Source organism: Geotrypetes seraphini, chromosome 17 (genome assembly GCF_902459505.1).
Source record: "Geotrypetes seraphini chromosome 17, aGeoSer1.1, whole genome shotgun sequence".
In the NCBI taxonomy this organism is placed as follows: domain Eukaryota; kingdom Metazoa; phylum Chordata; class Amphibia; order Gymnophiona; family Dermophiidae; genus Geotrypetes; species Geotrypetes seraphini.
This window is the reverse complement of record NC_047100.1, coordinates 34,331,125-34,351,489: the sequence shown is the minus strand read 5'-3', so window position 1 is coordinate 34,351,489 and position 20,365 is coordinate 34,331,125. Positions and strand designations below refer to the sequence as shown.

The 20,365-nt window shown below is 42.5% G+C and overlaps 1 protein-coding gene across 4 annotated transcripts in view; it reads left to right on the top strand.

Moving 5' to 3' along the window:
* Positions 1-20,365, top strand: part of IARS1 (isoleucyl-tRNA synthetase 1) — a 194,191-nt gene that overhangs the window by 8,318 nt on the left and 165,508 nt on the right. For all 4 annotated transcript variants that reach the window (XM_033925926.1, XM_033925929.1, XM_033925925.1 and 1 more), the window contains exons 4-10: positions 1,404-1,523; positions 2,810-2,892; positions 7,574-7,691; positions 9,958-10,105; positions 12,063-12,150; positions 15,674-15,734; positions 17,861-17,956. In XM_033925926.1, coding sequence (XP_033781817.1) covers positions 1,404-1,523; positions 2,810-2,892; positions 7,574-7,691; positions 9,958-10,105; positions 12,063-12,150; positions 15,674-15,734; positions 17,861-17,956 — 714 coding nt within the window. The remainder of the gene's footprint in view (positions 1-1,403; positions 1,524-2,809; positions 2,893-7,573; positions 7,692-9,957; positions 10,106-12,062; positions 12,151-15,673; positions 15,735-17,860; positions 17,957-20,365) is intronic.

Below are 20,365 nucleotides of genomic sequence, written 5' to 3'. Positions count from 1 at the left end.
CTGAGATAACAACTGGGTGGTCATCTAAATTAGCTGGGCGGAGTGCCTGGCTAAAATGCTCTAGGGAAAACTGTCCGAAGGCTGTAGGGACAGAGCATTGAAATGCTGCCCTAGACATAGGAAGGAAGGGAGGAAGTGAACCTGTGAAAGCTCTTGTACTATATAGATGAGGCTATGCATCTGGTGGGAATGGAGGAAGAGAAATGAAGTTCCCCCCCCAAAATGGCTTAATGTATTTCTGTGGGATAAACCAGGCCTTCACAAATTTATATTAAATCTAGGAGCCAGCGATTAAGATCTCTCTTGCTTTTCCTTCCCCACTTTTCCAGCACTATCTGCAGTGAGTTGGTTGGGGTTTTCCCCCCCCCTTTTGGTGGTGGTGGGAGGGTGGCAGCAGGAATCCCCTCCCAGATCAGCAGTAGTTCTTTTAGAAAATGATCTACTAAGCTCTTTTCCTATTCTGTGTCTATGGGCAAAGAAAGCTTAGTAAATCATTAACTTAAGGTGCCTCTGCAAATCACTGGCAGAAGTGAGCCGTTTCCCTTCCCAAAGCATGCTGATGGCTGCACTGCACTGACAGGTGAATCACAAAAGCAATTGCCTCTCTTTCATATATCGCCATAGCCAGGGGTACCACCACTCTCTTTCTCTTTCTTCTCTTCCCCCCTCCCCCCACCCTGGCCATCACTACTTTCCTCCCCAATTTCTTTCTTGCTCACTCTTATTACAGCCACTCCCAGGCTATTAATGTGCTTGGGAGTCTGCCATCTACCTTGATATTTACAGAGCTGTGTCTCCCAGCTCTGCATTATGATACGTCTCTCTATAAACTTGAGCCGTGTGGTGTAGAAAATTCAGGAAAGCTCATGGTTTCAAGACCCGCGAGACTTTCTGAACTTCTTGCACTACATGGCTCGAGTTTTGTATAAAGAACCAAATGTGACATAGAGCTAGGAGGCTCAGATTGTAAGGCAATTCTGCAGAAGAGAGAAAAATTGAGGTTATGAAATCCTGGATGCCAGACTGCTACTTGTAGGCATCCTGGTCATCTGGGCCTGGGATTTGTCAGTTCCAACAGCTGCAGTGCACAAATGCTGATTCACTGTACTATGGTGATTAAGGAATTGCATTCTTCAAACATCCCTCCCCTTTCAACTCATCTGTCTTCGTCAGAGAGATACATGTGCAAGCATTCACACATAAGCACACATACAAGAGTTAAACATCAAAACAAAGAGTGAGATGGCATGTAAACTTTCTCGAATACACATTTACAATGCAAACGGAGCATTTTTTTTGCATGCTTTTCCCACTTGTTAGTGTGTCCTCTGTACTGATTGCTTTCTATGATGGTGATTGTACTGGCATTAAAGCTGTTAATTTATTTCCTATTTGTTTTTTAGGAATATGAAATTGATAAGATGCTGGGAATCAAGGGACCAGAAGATGTTGCCAAAATGGGAATTTCAGAATACAATAAGCAGTGTAGGGGAATTGTTATGAGATATGCCCAGGAGTGGGAGGTATGGTATCTTCCTATATGTTTAAAATAATTCTTTATTGGTGATCCAAAGTAACAACCGTATCACACATATTACATGGCACAAAGCCATAAAACATCAACATTTCCCATTTCTATGCCAAATAAAGTATCAGTTTTAAGAAACACAATGGCAAATCTACCCTTAAGCTCTACACCTCTTCAACTCGCTATGCATTTAATGACTGGAGACCTGGAGGTGGTGGTTATTGAACCTCCATCTCCAAGAAAGATATGTATAAACCAAGGTATAAAGCTGTTAATGCAAATCATTAATACATGAAACACAAGAACATATTATTGTATGTAACAATAAAGTACATGTCGCCCAACCTCTTCCTTATCCCCTATAGCTGCAGCCGAACAGAACGTGCTTTAAACCTGTGGGTTAAAAACCGTGGCCTCGCAGAGAGCAGGGGAGTCGGCAGGGACAGTAAGTGACTGGTCCTCACAGTCGCTTCTTTTTGGATTGGCAAGCCCAATTGGGCGTTCCTTCTTTTGTTTAGTGAATTGTTGCCTTCTTACTTATGCATGCCATTTTCCCTCATCTGCACGTGCAAATCGGTTGGGGTGCGTATCGGATCAGGGTCAGAGAAGGCTCGCAAACTGCTCAGGACTCGATCGGTGAGCTCAGTGACTCTAACCCTAAGGGCTCCTTTTACTAAAGTGCGCTAGCGTTTTTTAGCGCACGCACAAGATTAGCGCGCTCTATAGTGTGCGCTAGCCGAAAAATTACCGCCTGCTTAAAAGGAGCCGGTAGCGGCTAGCGCGCATGGCATTTTTAGCGCGTGCTTAGCCCGCCTTTGTAAAAGGAGCCCTAAATGTTTAAGTTTAAAACAAAGGATCTATTTTCCCAAAGTTTGGGATGGCAGAAATATAAACGGAAGCAGAGGCTCTTAAACCTTCTAAATAAACCGATGGCTATTTATATATAAAGCGTAAGGTGTTTTTTAAATTTGGCTGTGAAAAGAACATCTGGTGAGCTGGATCTACACAAGCGGGAGCCAGTATGCTGTAATGCTGTTTGGATAAGAACATAAGAAGTTGCCACCGCTGAGGCAGACCAGAGGTCCATCTCGCCCAGTGGTCCGCTCCAGGATAGTTTAAGGGCTTCTTTTAGTACATCCCAAACTACCAAAAGAAACAAAACTTGGGTTGCTTAAGTCATCGCTTTCACAAGAAGAACTGTAAACCGTGCTGAGACAGTGGAATATTCTTTAGCATTGCAGGAATTGTTTACAGAGCTTCAAATGACTTCTGTCTTAACAGATCAGCATTAACAGGCTGGGCCGATGGATTGATTTTAAGAATGACTATAAGACGCTCTATCCTTGGTTCATGGAAACTGTCTGGTAAGTAACTGCACATTCAGCGTTTATCCAGTGCCATGTAATAAGTCTGCTTCTTGGACCACTGGCAAGTACGACTTGTAGGTATTTATATTTTTAGACATATTTGAAGACATTCCATCATTTTTTTTTTCTCGGCTCCTCCACTTATGGTATTAATAAATTACTTGGACAAGAACTGGTTTGGTATTATGGACATTTTAGAAAACTAACAACTTTAGGCCCCGTATTCATAAGAATTACCATTCTGGGACATACAGAAAGTCCATCAAGCCCAGCATCTCGCTTCCAACGATGGCCAACCCAGGTCCCAAGTGCCTAGCAAGATCCCAAGTAGTAAAACAGATTTCATGCTGCTTATCTAAGGAATAAGCAATTGATTCTCTAAGTCATCTCACTAATGGCCTATGGATTTCTCTTTCAGGAAATTAGCCAAACCTTTTTTAAACCCCGATAAGCTAACTGATTTCACCACATTCTCTGGCAATGAATTCCAGACTTTTACACATTGTGTGAAGAAAAATTTTTTCCAATTTATTTTAAATATACTTCTTAGTAGCTTCATCGCATGTCCCTAGTCCTAGTATTCTTGAAAAGAGTAAACAAGTGATTCATATCTACCCTTTTCCACTTCACACTCAGTATTTTATAGATCTCGAAGGTCTATAAAATACTCAGTGAATTCTTCTAACTTTGAGAGTTATGCTCATAAAGTGGTCTCTGAAAATTTACTAGGGCTGAGTGCACATATTATTTTTAAATAAAATTTCACTAAACTCAAATTTAGGGACATAAAAAATGGGTAGATTTAGGGCAGGAAAAAGAAGTTAAAGACCATTCAGTACAAGACTTATAATTTAGGCGCACAAATCTAGACAAATGACTAGCAGGCCTCAATTTATGAGAATAACTTCTATTTGAATTCAAGAAAGCTGCCCTATCTTCAGGTTGCAGAGTGGTGAAACTACATTTAATGGATTCAATGTGTAGTTAATGTGTTGTTGTTTTTTTAAGCCAACCATGCCTCTCATTTGTATCACTTAATTCTGCATGAAGTAGGTGGACAACTTTGGTGTATGAAGCAAAAATTACCACAGTGCTTTTATTTTCTCAAAAGCAGTCCTTTTTCTTCTTAAATTTATTAACATTTGCTGAGAAACAAGAAGTATATCGCTTGTGCAGGTGCTGAAAACGATTTTCACCTTTTGTAAAGAACTCTGCCATGTTTCTGTATCAGTGAGAAACTTTTCCCAAGAGGGAGCTGTTGATCTGCCACTGTCCTTTATGTATTAAGATGCTAGTGAGGAAAACGGCATCTCTTTGCAGTGGCTCCCTCTGCCGGCTTTATAAATATTTATTTTAATACTGATGAGCTCGTAGTCATTTATTTACATATGATTATCAGAAAAGACCGTGATTGCTGTTTTGTGCATCGATAGCTGAAATACTTCTGATGCGATGATTGTTAAATGTGTGGTGAGTTTTGTGCATCCAAGCCTTAGCTGGGTAGCTGAACCTACTAATGGGATGCATCCTATAGAGACTACTCTTCCCCCTCCGTAATCGCGAATTCCATATCTACGGATTCGCATTTTAAAACCAAAAAAATCACTTTAATTTTTCAGGCTATTTTAAGCCCTGTAAGCCCCCCCCCTTAAGCCTTACCTGGTGGTCTAGTGGGTTTTCGGGGCAGGAGCGATCTTTCCACGCTCCTGCCCCGTGCAGATTAGAGGTCTGCACGGGGATCGCAGGAATCCCCCCCTAACCCACGGGACTCCCACGGGGACCCCCTTCTGGCTCACGGGACTCCCACGGGGATGGAAGGCTTTGGAAGCAGGGTTCGTCCATATAATATAATGGACACGTCAGCCTTAGTAAAGGAGGGGGTTTATAAGTTAATTACCTGAACAGAAAACAAAAAAAGGGTTCCACCAAAGAGATTCCACAAGGAAAACAGCAAAAGAAACTGTGGAATTGATGATCCTGTCAGAATTAATTGCTGCTTTTTATGGGGACGGGCGGGGATGGTGGTAATTCCTTGCGGGGATGGGTGGGGACGGAGAGGATCCTGACAGGGACAGGTGGGGATGGAGAGGATCCTGATGGGGACAGGTGGGGACGGAGAGGATCCTGGCGGGGATGGGTGGGATTTCTGTCCCCGTGCAACTCTCTAGTGCAGATTGCTCACAGGAAATGGCTGCCTTGAACTTCCGTAGTCTCTTGAGCCATTTCCTGTGAGCGATCTGCACGGGGCAGGAGCATTGGAAGATCGCTTCTGTCTGAAAACTCGCTAGACCACCAGGTAAGGCTTAAGGGGGGGCTTTCAGGGCTTAAAATAGCCGGGGGAAGCGGGGGTTAGGGGCAGAATCGGCCTGAATATTATTCATGGTTTTTTAATATTCACAGGCCGGCTCTGCCCCTAAACCCCGCAAATACGGAGGGGGAAGTGTAGTACCTTCTGAATGTTTATCCTGATAACAGGTGCTGCTGTTTGGATAAGTGTGGGGTGTTTTTTTATACATTGACCCCTTGTTTGGAATCTGTAGTATTGGCCATTTAATATTCACGATTTTGAAAAGAGTTTTTGGTTAAGCTCTGGAGGAAAAGTTGATAAATGAGTGTTAGTCAGGTAGACTTGGAGGAAAGCCATTGCTTATGCCTGAGCATGAACAGCAAGGAGTGGATCTGCTCTGAATAGTTTCCAGTGTCCTGGATTGGCTCATGTTGGAGACAGAATGTCAGCCTTGATGGAATTTTGGTTTGATCTAGCATTGCAAATCATAAGACTAAAAAAAAATGATGATGATTATCAGTCTTGATATCCTAACACTTTCTAGTTGTGGCCCAGTTTTTCCTCCTAGTAAATATTCCAGTCCCCTAATTAAAGCAGCTCTTACTAGAGTGCTTGGTAGAATTTCTTTTCTTGCTTCTAATTCCTCCGCTTTGTTCTTTATTTTTCTTCTATTTATATATTCAGAGCTGGTGCAAGAGTAGTGAGCACCCCAGGCTGCCCCCTTCCCCAAAGATTTTGATAATTAAACCCCAAATCACGATCTTGTAAAAATGCAGGTTAAATTTTTGTGCTGATGGTTTTTTGAGCGTATGTAGCTATCAGGACCAATTCTTAGACCATTATTGAGATGGCTTGGAGAAATCAACTGCTTATTCCTAGGATAAGCAGCATAAAATCTGTTTTAATACATGGGATCTGGGTTGACCACTATAGGCAACAGAATGCTGGACTTGAAGAACCTTTGGTCTGTCCCAGTAGGGCGATTCTTATGGCTGCAGGTTTTCTTTGCTACCTCAGGAAGCTGCTTAAGAACATAAGAACATAAGAAGTTGCCTCCGCTGGATCAGACCAGAGGTCTATCGCGCCCAGCAGTCCGCACCCGCGGCGGCCCATCAGGTCCATGACCTGTCAGTGGTCCTTGAACTCATCCTATAACCTATCACTACTGCTTATTCTTGCCCTGCATTTATTTTCACAAGTGTTTTTGAACAAATGATAACAAGAGTTTGCATTAAAAATAATAAATGTGGTAGTTTACAAATTAGTGAATGAAAACAAATGTAAATTAGTAAAATGCATGCCTTAGAGACCGAAGCCCTTTAAATCTCTGAGCTTTGGGGCTGGCAGTGCAGTCTAGCTTTGTAAAAGAGGCCGTAAGTCTTAATTGTTGCTTTTCCTTAATTTTATCAGCAGGCAGTTTGAGGCAAGAGTATGATTGAAAATGACTGCTGTGGGCACACAATTTTGAATGGCAGTGTCATTTTGGCCTGGATTCTATAAATGACGCTGTTATCAGCTGCCTTAAATATGGCCATCGATCATATGTCAATCATTCAATGGTCCAAAACAAACAAACAAAAAAACCAGCATTTAATATTCTTTGAAAACTTATCTCGTATATAAATTTATATTTATTTTAAAGTCTTCAGATCACGCCAACCACCAGCCGACTTATTCTTAGGCTTGAGCTTATTTTTTGGCGTGTATCTCATCATCAGACTTAAATTATTTCTTTTATAAAGTGCTCTATGCAATTCATGTGCTTAATTCATATGTACAAATCACTTCAAAAATGTAAAAACTTTTTTACTTACTAAGCTTCACTCAGTCTTGTCTGCTAAGTCTTTAAACATCGAATAGGACCTATCAGTTCAATATGTTCTTGAGAAAGCCTTCGGGTGAAACAAGTCCTCCCCTTTTGCGTTGCTCCGTTGCATCCCAACAAATTACTTTAGTCTAAAGATCATTCAATGGTGCCATTTACAGAATTGCGGCTACATGAAAGGTAGGCGCCGTAAATATAGGCCAGGGTTTTCAACGCCTACATTTCCGGTGCCTACCTTTCATAGGAATCGCGTCTACGGAGGCGTCTTATGACAACTCATGCATTTCTGGCGTTAACCACACTTACAGTGGTGTTAGGTGTTGTAAAGCGCTTCTGTAGGCATGATAACGGTGCTCAATTTTTAATGGTATTTTAACTGGTTTTTAATCGATGCAGCCAATTAGTGCACCGATTAAACCAATTAAAACAGTTAACTTAGGGTGCTGTTTTTCGAATCAGGCCCTCTGTGCTTACAAATAGTAAGCTTGAATAATGACTTACACAAAGCTATCTTAGAATCCTGCAGAGATACTAATTTACCATTTCCTTGTCTGATTGCTTTTTAGGTGGGTGTTCAAACAGCTGTATGATAAAGGATTGGTCTACCGAGGGGTGAAAGTTATGCCTTTCTCTACTGCATGCAACACTCCCCTTTCCAACTTTGAGTCTCATCAGAATTACAAGGTATAATTAGGTGCTTTCTATGCATCCTTTATGTACTTTGACATGAAAGTACTTAGGTGAAGAATGAAGGATGAATTTGCATTTGCTATGCAAAGCCTAAATAGATTTTTTTTTAAATGCCATTTCTATACTGTTGATTTCAATTTGCAGTGTTGGGTAACTTGAAACAGCGATGGTATGTGTATAAAAAAAACTAGGGAGCTGCATTTTGAATAGAAGTGTCAATGCCAACTGATACGTGCAATAAATGGAGCTCATATCCCCCTGTTGCATTAACTTTCTCATAGCCATGTAGCTGGAGAAAGTTAGTTCTTGAATGTCTGATGGCTTCAGCTGCAGGGCAACTAAAAGATGATCCCTCCCCTTTAGGCTACCTGCCCGGGAGCTTCCTGTCCTGCTCAGTTAGTAGAAAAGCCATGTAGATCTATGACAACAGGAAACAGAAAAAAACGAAAGGGAGGGCGCGGGAACTCCCGCTACCAATCAGTTCTGCTCAAGAAATTATTATACTAAAAACTACCGCCTGCTCAAGGGAGGCGGTAGCAGCTAGTGTGGCTGGTGGTTTAGCGTGGCTTGATGAAAGGAGCCCTAAGTGATTGTAGAAAAGATTTAAAATCAGGGAATATGGGTCAAAAATGACATGACAAAGACAAAAAGGGCTAACATGGCACAGAAGGACCAGGGGTGAACTACAATAAAGTATAGTAAAGAAGAGAAAACAAAAAAAAGGGTAAAACAGTAGGAGTTGAAGGGTTTCTTTCAAGCTGCTATTATCAATTTAGGAAGGAGAATAGGAGAAAGAAGGCACTTAGATCACTGGTTCAAATGCATCCCTATAGAAACAACTTTTTAATGCTCCTTTAAATGTATGGGGGCAGAGTGCTCCAGATGAGGGGAGCAGTTACAGGGCTTTTTCTATCAGTATTGGATGGTCCATTTTCTTTTCTTTTTTTTTATTGAATTTTAACAAATTTAAGAAGATAAACTCTTGCAGAAGAAATACAGAAAAACTCAAATAATTAAAGAAATCTTCAATTAACATAAAAATTGCTATCTTCCTTAGACCCCCAATAACAAAAAGGACAGATCTAGGTAAAGAGAAGAGAATCATATTTAAGACCCCCCCCCAAAAAAAAAAAAAAATAAGGTAAAGGCTTAACAAAAAAAGGTTAAACTATAAGAAAAGCACTAACAATACCTCAGAGGTTGGAATTGTACTCAACGTATCCAAATTTATTTTTGTGCATACCTTGATGGAAATAAACTTCACTCCTAAGTTTATTTCCATCAAGGTATGCGCAAAAATAAATTCATTTGGGGATGATTAAAAAGGAATAGTAGAATATAGTCACATAAAGAAACAAGTACAATATATATCGTACTTATTGAGACCCCACTAGCAAATGAAAGGGTAGTGAATAAAAGAAAAAGAAAATCTGAGAGGTTTTTGAATTTTCCAAAGTCTCCTGTGATTTCTGGTCTGGAAATGGTCTGAAAACACTTAAAAGAAGTTATTTTAGTACCAGAAGAAAGCCTACCGCCTATTCTTAGAGTTCAATATATTACCTTGGCAAAGAAACAGGAAAGCTCTACTCCTACGGACCCAGCAGAACCGGATAAAAGTGGACTGAACTTCATAAATTTTCTGGAAGCAATAACTGAAAGGACTACCCTTATTGTTTCATTTGCCTTAGAGTTGGACAGGGATTTGATTTTTCGAACTTATTTCCGACATATGAATAAAACTTTTTGGGTTCAGTAATTCGTATATTTCCAGATATTTCTCATGAGACACAGAAGAGAAGAAAAGACTTTCTGGTTTATAGACCTAGAGTTATTGCTTCCTTTGTATTAAAATTTCCTGGTAAGTGCTGTATCTCATTAGAAGGAAAATCTTTCCTATTTTTTTTTTGAACCCAAACAGTTGTTACAATTTATTGTGGCCAAGGAAGGGGGGGAGTAACCATAGGACCAATGGTAACCCCTACAATTTAGCGAACCGGCAGCCGGAAGTTGTCTCTTATTTCCATTATGTCCTAAGAATGGTTTGTGTGATTTCTATCTTTTGTTGTTTGCTTAGGTCTTGGATCATTGTGGACAAAATAATGAATGTTGAATTTTTCTTCAATAATTCCCTGGATGGGGGAATTATTGAATCCATGTTTCCTGTATTTTAATTTTAATCTATCCCCAAATACAATTAAGCAAACAGACTACATAATATTGGAGAGATCTTTTCCACCTTTTTTACTTCTTTTAATTTGAGGATGTACAAGACCCCTCGGTGATTGTGAACTTTCCACTGGAAGAAGATGAAAGTGTCTCTTTGGTGGCTTGGACAACGACACCGTGGACTCTGCCAAGTAATCTTGCTCTGTGTGTTAATCCGGACTTACAGTATGTGAAACTCAAAGGTAAATACAGAGTTTTACTATATATGAGCTTATAGATACAGTGCGTAGTGTTGAAGTTAATGGCCGTGAAATACAATTTCCTTGGTTGAGGAAAAATAGGTGTGATAAGGTTGTTTATTTTTGGTAGCTGGCAGTGCAAGGTGAAATGGTAAAATTAGTTTACAATCCTTGGACCAGTAAAATGAACGAGCAGTATAACAAGATTAATAAACCATAATCCATTAGGTGTTCTAGTCAGGAAAAAACACACTTTTTGAAATGGAAGCTTCACTGAAAGATGTTCACTTAATTGAATGGCAACTATTCAATCGCCAAACTATCTCTTCACTCTTGCCATATAAAATCAAGTTTACTATAAATAATGTTTAATAATCAGTCACTCTGGGGATTCTCAGAACGCCACCCTGACTCTCAGAAATCAGCGTGGCAACACTCGACACTGATCTCACCCAGTTTTGTGACCAGCTACTTATAGAACTTGTTTTTATACTTCATAATTTAGTTTTTTCTCATTTTCCTCAATTCATGTTCAATTCATATTAAATTAATCTTCTCATAACTTCACTTATTCATTAGAATCACTTTAATTTTTCATTTCATTTCCTATATCGCCAAGTACTTGTACTTAAGAACTTAGCTTACCATGTTATTGCACTGCTCCCCACCAACGCGTTTCAATTCTTCATCAGGACGGGGCTAGTGCCGCAACTACAGCAAACAAACACAAAAAGCACTCTTAGGACAATGTATATCACACTACTTATATCTCCACAAACAGTGAATAAAATCTTGCCAACAACATGAGCTCTACAGCTCAGCTTAACCAGCGACTTTTTCAGATTCTAAAATGGCCGCGGTGTTGCTTGCAAACCGGTACTCCCCCCTGATGTCATTCATAGCAGAACCAATCGGAGCCAATACAAAGCTAATACCATCCAGTTACTCATCTCATTCAAACCATTAGGTTGCATGCTATTTAATTCAAACATCCAGTGCAGCTCTTTTAGATTTAACGTGCCTTAACAGTCCAAAAATATATTAATTGAAATTAGAATAAATTGAATTTGAATACATACAAAAATAATCTCTTCTAAAACCTGACATGACTATGTTTTGGCTCACACCTGTTTTAGGGGTGATAAAATCTAAAAATGGCTTTGCTGTTATAGACATTCTTCATAAGATCCTGGTTTGAACCTCTTTAATACTCTGTTAGACCAGATTTTGTGCAGAACTGGGGGGAGCTCATTTAAACCATGTGCTCATATAGCACGCCCAAACTGGAAGTCAGCAGCTCCATTGCTAAGACCCTCTCCAGCTTTGCAAACCACTCAAGTGAGGAGGGAGCCATCTTTCTTTAGGCTCTGAGAAGTACTCTTTTGCACAGCCAACGTTCGTATTCATCCATAGCATTGCTCGGAACACTTTTTTTGAATTTAGTGGCTTTGCTTTGGGATAAAGAGTATTTTAGTTGAGGGTGTGCAAATCCAGTCTTCGAAAGTCAACCTTAGTTTGGTTTTCAGGGAGATATATGTATATGTAGGTTAACCTGACTTATGTAAGTAAATATGCAGGGTAGTACCTAGATGTTTTTGCAGTTTTGAATTTGCATCTGTTTTTCTTTGTCTTCATCATAATGATTAGACTCACAGTCAAAAATGGAAATATAGTAGTGTTGATCTAAGATGATCTTTCCTGTCATAGGCTGCTATCCAATTTTTGATTGCTGGAGAATTTGTTATGCTTGAACAGTATTGGTACCATTAGATTACAAAATTTAAGAATTTTTGTATAGCTCAGCATATATGTGTTTGATTTATGCATGCTCAAGGTACATAGCTTCTACTTTTATTGAAAAGTACTAGTGGAATAAGTGACATATGCTATGGGAAAAAATATGTAGCTGAAATGGGAATAAATTAAAAGTGCAATACTTTTTTTTTAAAATTGTTCATAGATAATAGCACAGGAAAAATTTATATTTTGATGGAAGCTCGGCTGGTATCACTTTACAAAGCTAAGGATGAATATGAAGTACTTGACAAGTAAGTGGAGAAACCATTGGCAAACTCCATTTGTTTCCAGTTTTGATAGAACTTCCTGTTTCCCCTAAGAATGTGAGAATTGTCATTCTGGATCAACCAAAGGTCCACCAATTCCCCCTATCCTATCTCCAGCGGTGACCAATCCAGGTCACAATTAGCTGTTGGGGTTCAAAATTCCATGCTGCTTATTCCGGCCTTAATAATAGTGTATAGACTTTTTCTCCAAGAACCTGTCTAAATTTTTTTAAAACCCAGCTACATTAACTGATTTATAGCCAGTACTTGCTAGTGTTTCTGTGATTGGAGACAGGATAGATCAGGGGTCTCAAAGTCCCTCCTTGAGGGCCGCAATCCAGTCGGGTTTTCAGGATTTCCCCAATGAATATGCATGAGATCTATGTGCATGCACTGCTTTCAGTGCATATTCATTGGGGAAATCCTGAAAACCCGACTGGATTGCGGCCCTCAAGGAGGGACTTTGAGATCCCTGGGAGAGATGGATTCTCCTGAAGGAAAATGGGAGTTCTGCGCCACTGCATTCCTAGTCCCTTCCGGCTCAATGAGATGAGGACACATTTCAGACTGATCCAAACCAAAATAAGTTTCTCGGTGATTACATGAAGGATAACTGGAGGTAAAAGATCTCCAGAATGGCAGTTAATGTCCAGGCCACTATCATTATAGGCTATAAAGGAGAACTGAACTGAAGTCCAGGCTTTTTTTGCCCTGATGCAGCTGCTGTTTGCCAAATGCTGTTCAACCTCAGTTTGCTAAGGGTAATGGGATTTGATAGACCACCTTTTTTAAAGCAATTTACATTTATTATTGTATGCACAGTACATTCAATCTCTAGTGTTTTCACAATCTTAGTTTTGTAACTGGGGCAAGGGAGGGTTTCCCAGTCACAAGGAGCTGCAGCGGAATCAACCCTACTTCCCAGTCCACTGCAGTAACCATTCGGTCTATACAGTTGTACTTTGGTTTACGAGCATAATTCGTTCCAGAAGCATGTTCGTAAACCAAAATACTCGTACATCAAAGTGAGTTTCCCTATAGGAACTAAGGGAAACTCGCTTGATTCGTTCCCATTCACCCCCATCCCCCGAGGCCAGTGGCGTTGCTCTACCCCCCCCAAGAACTGGCATTGCTCCCCCCGCTCATGAAGGCCCCCCCCCCCACGTGATCCGGCATCAAAAAGGCACCGATCACATTTCTTACCCCCCATTTGGCACCGACACCAACGCACAGGACATGCTGGTACCGGTGCCCGAAGAACTGCCTCCTTCTGCGCTGGGCCTTGAGCATCCGAGAATCTCGGAGAGAACAGGAACACGAAGGCCTTGAGCTTGCGCAGATGCTCAAGGCCCAGCGCAGAAGGAGGCAGATCTTCGGGCACCGGCATGTCCTGTGCGTTGGTACCGGTGCCGGTGCCAAATGGGGGGTAAGAAATGTGATTGGGTGGGTGCCTTTTTGATGCTGGATCGCGGTATGGAGGGGGTGCAATGTGAGCGGAGGGTGCTGGATCGCGGAGTGGAGGGGGGGGCGCGCTCGTAAATCAAGGCATGCTCGGTTTCCCAGGCGCCGATTTTGTGAATGTTTTGCTCGTCTTGCAAAACACTCGCAAACCGGTGCACTCGCAAATCGAAGGTACCACTGTATATTGCTGTCCTTGTACAATCAATCATTCTTTTGAGGTTGGATTATTTTAATTCGGTCTATCTAAGACTAACCAAGAAAAGTCTTCAAAGACTTCAACAGATCCAGAATACTGCAGCTAGGTTGATCTTTGCAAAACGCAAATATGATCATGTTTCTCCGCTTTTGTTAAAACTTCACTGGCTCTCAGTAATCTCTAGGGTTTACTTTAAATGCACTTGTCTAACGTTTAAGATCTTGCATGGCACTCTTCCCCTCCTAATTCCTCTATCCTGGAACTCTGTGAGACCTGATATTACCAGAGCTATCCAAAAGCTTAAGTTAACTTTCCCCTTGTTAAAAGGCGTTATCTATGTTGGAAAATTAGGGAAATCTCTCTACTTTCAAATTACTGAGCTTTGGAATAACTTTCCTGTCCAGCTGCGTATTTAGGCGCTTTCCAATTATTTTGAAAAATCTGAAAACGTGGCTATTTTCAAAAATGTAAATCCCGCTGCTCTCTATTTATTTTGTTTGTTTTGTTTTATTTAAATCTTTATATACCACTTAATAGCCTAAGTGGTTTACATTCAGGCACTCAAGCATTTTTCCTTATCTGTCCTGGTGGGCTCACACTCTGCCTAATGTACCTGAGGTAATAGGGGGTTTAAGTGACTTGCCCAGGGTCACAAGGTGCAGAGGTTGTAGCTCTAACCATTGGGTCACAGGCTGCCTCAGTAATTTTTGTAGCTTGATATGGAATATGGCTGTAAGGGAAGGTGGGGACAGTATGTGATTTACTTCTATCCTGCTGTCTAAAAGGAAAACCTGCTATAGGTACTGCAACTATGTTCTAAGGGGATAGAAAGGGTAATTTTATAAGAGAAGTTCTCTATATAATCACTAATTCTTAATATATTTTCCTTTCTTTAAAACTTTTGTAAACCGTGCAAAGCTCTATCCTAATAGAGAAGATGCAGTATATAAGCTTAAGATTTAGTTTAGTTTAGTCTTTGTCATAAAATATACAGTGAGATATTTAAAAGATCTCAAGTATACTTTGGAGGAAGAGGGGAGATATGGTAGAAACGTTTAAAACCTACTTGGCATAAATGCGTTTGAGGCAAATCTTTTTCAGTTGAAAGAAAACTCTAGAATAGGGCAAAGGATGAAGGCGAAAGGGGAAAAACTCAGAAGTAACCTCCAGAAAATACTTTTTAATGGAAAGGGTGGTGAATGCTTGGGATGGCCTCCCAGTGGAGGTGGTGGAGACCAAAAGTGTATTTGAATTCAAGAAAGCTTAGGACAAGTATTTCGGGGAGAGGAGATAGTAGATAGCATGGTTAGGCGGACTAGGTAGGCCATAGGGTCTTTATTTGCCCTCATTTTTCTCATGTTTCTATGTTTCAACTCAGTGATTGTACTTCATAGGAGCCTTGCTAGACACAACTTGAACAGCTTTCTTCCACAACGAAGGACCCCAATGTTGTCATCCATTGTGAAAGAAAATCAACAAGTATTAGCTGATAAATGTTGAGGATGCTGAGCTACATGGTGTCCTTAGATCATGTAACACTCCTGGTACGCTTTCATTTGAGGCAGGCCCAATTGGCCTCAGTGGACTCATTATGGGGATCTTTCGAGATGAAGTATTTCTCATCATTTCTTTGCAGGATTCATACTCCTGATAGATTCCGTTCCAAATTGCCAAAAGGAGTAACTTTCCAGATCTTTCAAGTGCAAGCAGCTTTAATGACAGATGCATCCAAAGTTGGCTGGGGAGGAGTAGTTTAGGAAGGTGCCAGAATAGACAAAAAACTGTTGGCATGAGATCATAGTTGATAGGCACAGAAAAGTTTGTTCATATGTATTTTTTTCTCCTATTTAGGTTCTCAGGCATTGTACTAAAAGGCAAGAAATATAAACCACTGTTTCCATATTTTCTGAAGGTACGAAAGTTTCTGCTCATGTCTAAATAGTGTAAACAAATAAGATTTAATTAGGGTTGGTTTTTTTTCTTCTGAATGCTTGTGCAATCTGGTCCCTGCTTTAAACAAAGGGGGTTTCAACTCGGTCCTTGGGACGCAGCCAGCCACTCAAGTTTTCAGGATATCCACAATCGGTGGCATACCTAGGGTATGTAGCAGAAATAACAGGTATAGTGAAAATCCAATAGTATCGATAAATCACTCTTTCACTAGGACAGTGCTTACACAGAGACCAAGGATGGAAAAGGCATCCGACCACAAACCCTCCCACCATCCACAGATGGGATTTAAGGTGTTCAGGCTAAACCTCATAGGCATTAAAAACCACCCCTGACATTATAAAACGGGCTCTGTGTGGTGCAAAATAAGAGTTAAAGCTACAAAGATAGTTGAAAAAAATCAACTTAACTCACCAGTTCTGCTTTGTGTGTGAGCACTGTTTTTTCACCCTGCACTGCCCTTGTGAAAAAGTGATTTATTGATACCTAGGGTCAACCATTTTTTTAGCACCTCCCTCATATAAAAAATATTTTTAGTAATTTTATTTTAGTTTTATATCCTGTCCTCCCCAAACAGCTCACAATGGGTTAGCGTTACAATATAAACCCAAAAAAACTCTGTGGAGTGACGATGTTCCCAAATGGACGTTATTTGAAAGTATCAAAGTTCCAAAGGTACACTAAAATCATCCACATAAAATAATTTCATCCACATAAGAGCCTTAAAGGATACAGGACCCAACACGGTCTGCGTTTCGACAAAAAGTCTTCTTCAGGGGTCCCTGGGGGTCCTATAAAGGTGAGTACGTGGGAAACAATTGTGTGGATGATTTACTTTTATGTGGATGAATTTATTTTATGTGGATGATTTCAGTGTACCTTTGGAACTTTGATACTTTCAAATAAAGTCCATTTGGGAACATCGTCACTCCACAGTTTTTTTGGTTTTCTCTGGATTTTCTTCTTTGTGGATATTTTGGGGTCAATTCCTTTTGTTTTTAGCGTTACAATATAACATTACACAGGGTTATAACCTCTTCAACTCCACACCGGCACTGTGGTGTAAACAAAATTAACAAAAAAGACTTTTCCTCTCTCTGTTTGGGCCTAGCTCACGCTTGACATATTTTACTCACAAAATAGAAAATAAAATTATTTTTTCTACCATTTGTCTGTTCATTTTATTGTTCATATCATGTTCCCAGGCTCTAGTTTCTGTTTGTCTTCTGTTAACTCGCTCGCCAGGGTCTCCTACCCATTTGACATTTTCTTCTTTCTCCATGCTTTCATATTCCATCTCTGGACCTTCCCTTCTACTGCCGTAGCCAACATTTCTTTCCCACTGTCTTATCTCTCATCTCTCTCTCCCTGCCTTGTGCCCTGGGTCAAACCTCTCTCTTCCTCTCCTCCATTATCATGTGCAACATTTCTTTCTCTCTCCCTATGCACCATCTCTCCCTGCCTTCCACTCTATTTTCCGGTCTCCAGAGGACTTGCAGTGAAATGAAAAGTAAAAGGATTTTGATGAATGTCACAGTGGTCTCAAGGATTTGAATGATAGCTTTCCTTTTCTCATCCAGCTGCTCCAGCATAGGCTTAATGGAATAGATCAGTATATTGCAAACTGTGTGCCACAGCAGATTCCAGGTATGCTGTGAGACGTCTGAGGAGGAGAGGCGCTGTCTGATTGCTTACAAGATGTGGTGAGAGTCACTTCCTATAGGAAGTCAGCCGGCGCCGGTGCCTCTCCCTCTATCCACACCTCTCCCTTTCTAGAACCCCACCACTGGTGGCAATAGGAGTCTCAGGGCATTGGCTGGAGCACATCCGCATGTGTGCGGAGGTCTACGTGATGATGTCGCACATGTGCGTGATATTACATCAACGTCGGCTCACTTCCGTATGCCCTCCAGCCGTGGGCCTGTGTTTAGTGTGTCGTGGCTTTAAAAAAGTTTGTGGCACACTGGGAATGATGATTTAAAGAGACAATGTGCTGTTGACGATAAAATAAAATAACTGGTTTTCTCGTGCCTGGTGCTCTGTAATATGATGGCCTTTAACAAAAAACACCAATCCATGTTTTCACAGTGTAAAGAGAATGGTGCTTTTACGGTGGTAGTTGACAACTATGTCAAGGAAGAGGAAGGTACCGGAGTTGTACACCAGGCTCCTTACTTTGGTGCTGTAAGTATTACACCATGAGAGGCCTTGCTTTTAATCTCTTGTAGTAAGACAACTTAGTATGACAACATATCTTCCTTGTTTGTGAGCATGCCTGATAAGAATTGCCGCTGCTGGGTCAGACCAGTGGTCCATCATACCCAGCAGTCCGCTCACGCAGTGGCCCTCTGGTCAAAGACCAGTGCCCTAACTGAGACTAACCCTACCAGCGTATGTCCTTGTTCAGCAGGAATTTGTCTAACTTTGTCTTGAATCCCTGGAGGGTGTTTTCCCCTATGACAGACTCTGGAAGAGCATTCCAGTTTTCCACCACTCTCTGGGCGAAGAAGAACTTCCTTACATTTGTACGGAATCTATCCCCTTTTAACTACTTGATCAGAAATCTTGGTCTTACCAAGTCCAGTGCCAACCTTTTGACATCTAGACTCATGCAGTGGAACTTGTTAGATGAAAGTGTGCAAGTCACAGATCAGAGAAAACATTACCAAGCTTTTTCTACCTTTCACCTTTCAAGATGGGCTCTGCTTCTGTCACAATGTGACCAGTCTGTTTGAGGCAATTGGAATTGCCTGTAAGCTGAAAGAGTGGCATCTCCAAGGCCTGCCAATCCAAAATGGTGCGCCTTCCCCTCCCTGGCACATCATGTGATATATGGGGAGGGACCTAAGGCCCTGATTGGCATTAGGCATCTGAGCCAATTGGGGCCTTAGGCTCCTCCCTCTGAATCCCACTAATGGGGACCTCAGGCTCCTCCTGCCAGTCATGTCCTTAGGCCCCTCCCTGTGCATCACATGATGCACCAGGGAGGGGAAGGCCTGCCATTTTGGACTGGCTGCCTTGGAACAGGTGAGACCCACATCCCTCCTGCTATCAACTTGTGAAAAGACATTGGATGGGTTTGGGGGAGCATCTTGTGGCAGGAAGGAGTGTGTATCCCTTCTACCTTTTTTTTGGGGGGGGGGGAGTGAAGAGGGTAAAGGATGTTATCCCAGGACAAGCAGGCATGATATTCTCACATGTGGGTGACATCATCTACGGCGCCCCGATGCGGAAGCATTTTCAAGCAAACTTGATTGAAGATTTAAGTTTGCTCTGCTGCTCCACGCATGCGTGCCTTCCTGCTCCACTAGGGGGTGCATCCCCTCGTGGTCTCCAGTTCAAAATTTTCCGCTGAGCCTAGAAGTCGTGTTTTTCAGGCTCTGCCCCAACTGCCTTCTAGCACCGCGATTTTTTCTTGTTTTTTCCTCGATTAAGTCGCTGTGCGCGAATTCTTTACCTTTTAACTTGATTCCTGCTTTTTGATGACCCGGAGGCTTCCGGGTCCCCGTGGCCGCGTGGCTAATCGAGCCGCGGCTACTTTCGATTTAATGTCCCGGCCTTTGACCGGCTTTAAAAAGTGCACCCGGTGTGAGCGGCTTCTTTCCCTCACAGATCCGCATCGCCGGTGCATCCTCTGCCTGGGGGCGGCTCATCCAACCGACTCCTGCCCCCAGTGCGCTACTTTCCAGAACCGGGCCCTCCGTCGAAGAAAAGCCCGCATGGTGGACCTCTTCACCCCGGACCAACCCTCCACCTCGGCCTCGAGGTCGGCCCCGGCCTTGACCTTGGCCCCGAATACCTCGGCATCGCCTCGAGACTCGACTCCGAAGTCCTCGGGACAACAGAAAGCCTTGGCCCTGGGTAAGTCCCCTCTTCAGGTTCCGTAACATCGAAGAAGCCAGCCTCGGGGACAACGTCGACGCATGGCGGAAGCCCCAGGCTTACAGCCCCGGCTAAGCCCTCCAAGCCTTTGGGCCGTGCCTCCACCACACGGGAATACTCTGATACGAGGTCGCCCCCGGTGGAGTGCACCGAGGCAGTGGACATGCCTTCGATGCTGTCCGTGCCCGTCTTCCAGGACCTACTCCGAGCGATGATCTCGTCGGAGCTGTCCGCTGCAATGGCCCAGTTTCAATCGGCCTCGACCTCGACCCCGCAGGTGCCAGACCAGCCTGAACCTCGCATCGAGCAACCTCGGGGAAAAATGCGCAATCCTCGCCGCATCCCATCCTCCTCGGACTCCTCGCCGAGGCGCCCGAGACACTCTCCCTCCGCAGACCGCCGAGGGGCAAAACGTCGTGCTAAAACGACAGAAACCTCGAACCGCCGTACCTCCAAGAAGGCCCGAGGTTCACCAACTCTACGAGGCCGTTCTCCCACACCTCGTACGGGACCACTAAGGGTGGCTGAGTTATCACTCTCCAACCCGCGCATCCTCCGAACCCCCCCTCGGACCGGGACCCCGACCCGAGGTCGCAGGTATTCTCCGAGGGAGTCCGGGTCGAGGTCACCGATTCGACATCGATCGGTACCCCGAACCCCGGCATCGTCTCCGAGGGGCTCCTCGAGACGCCGAAGATCGACAACCCCGGA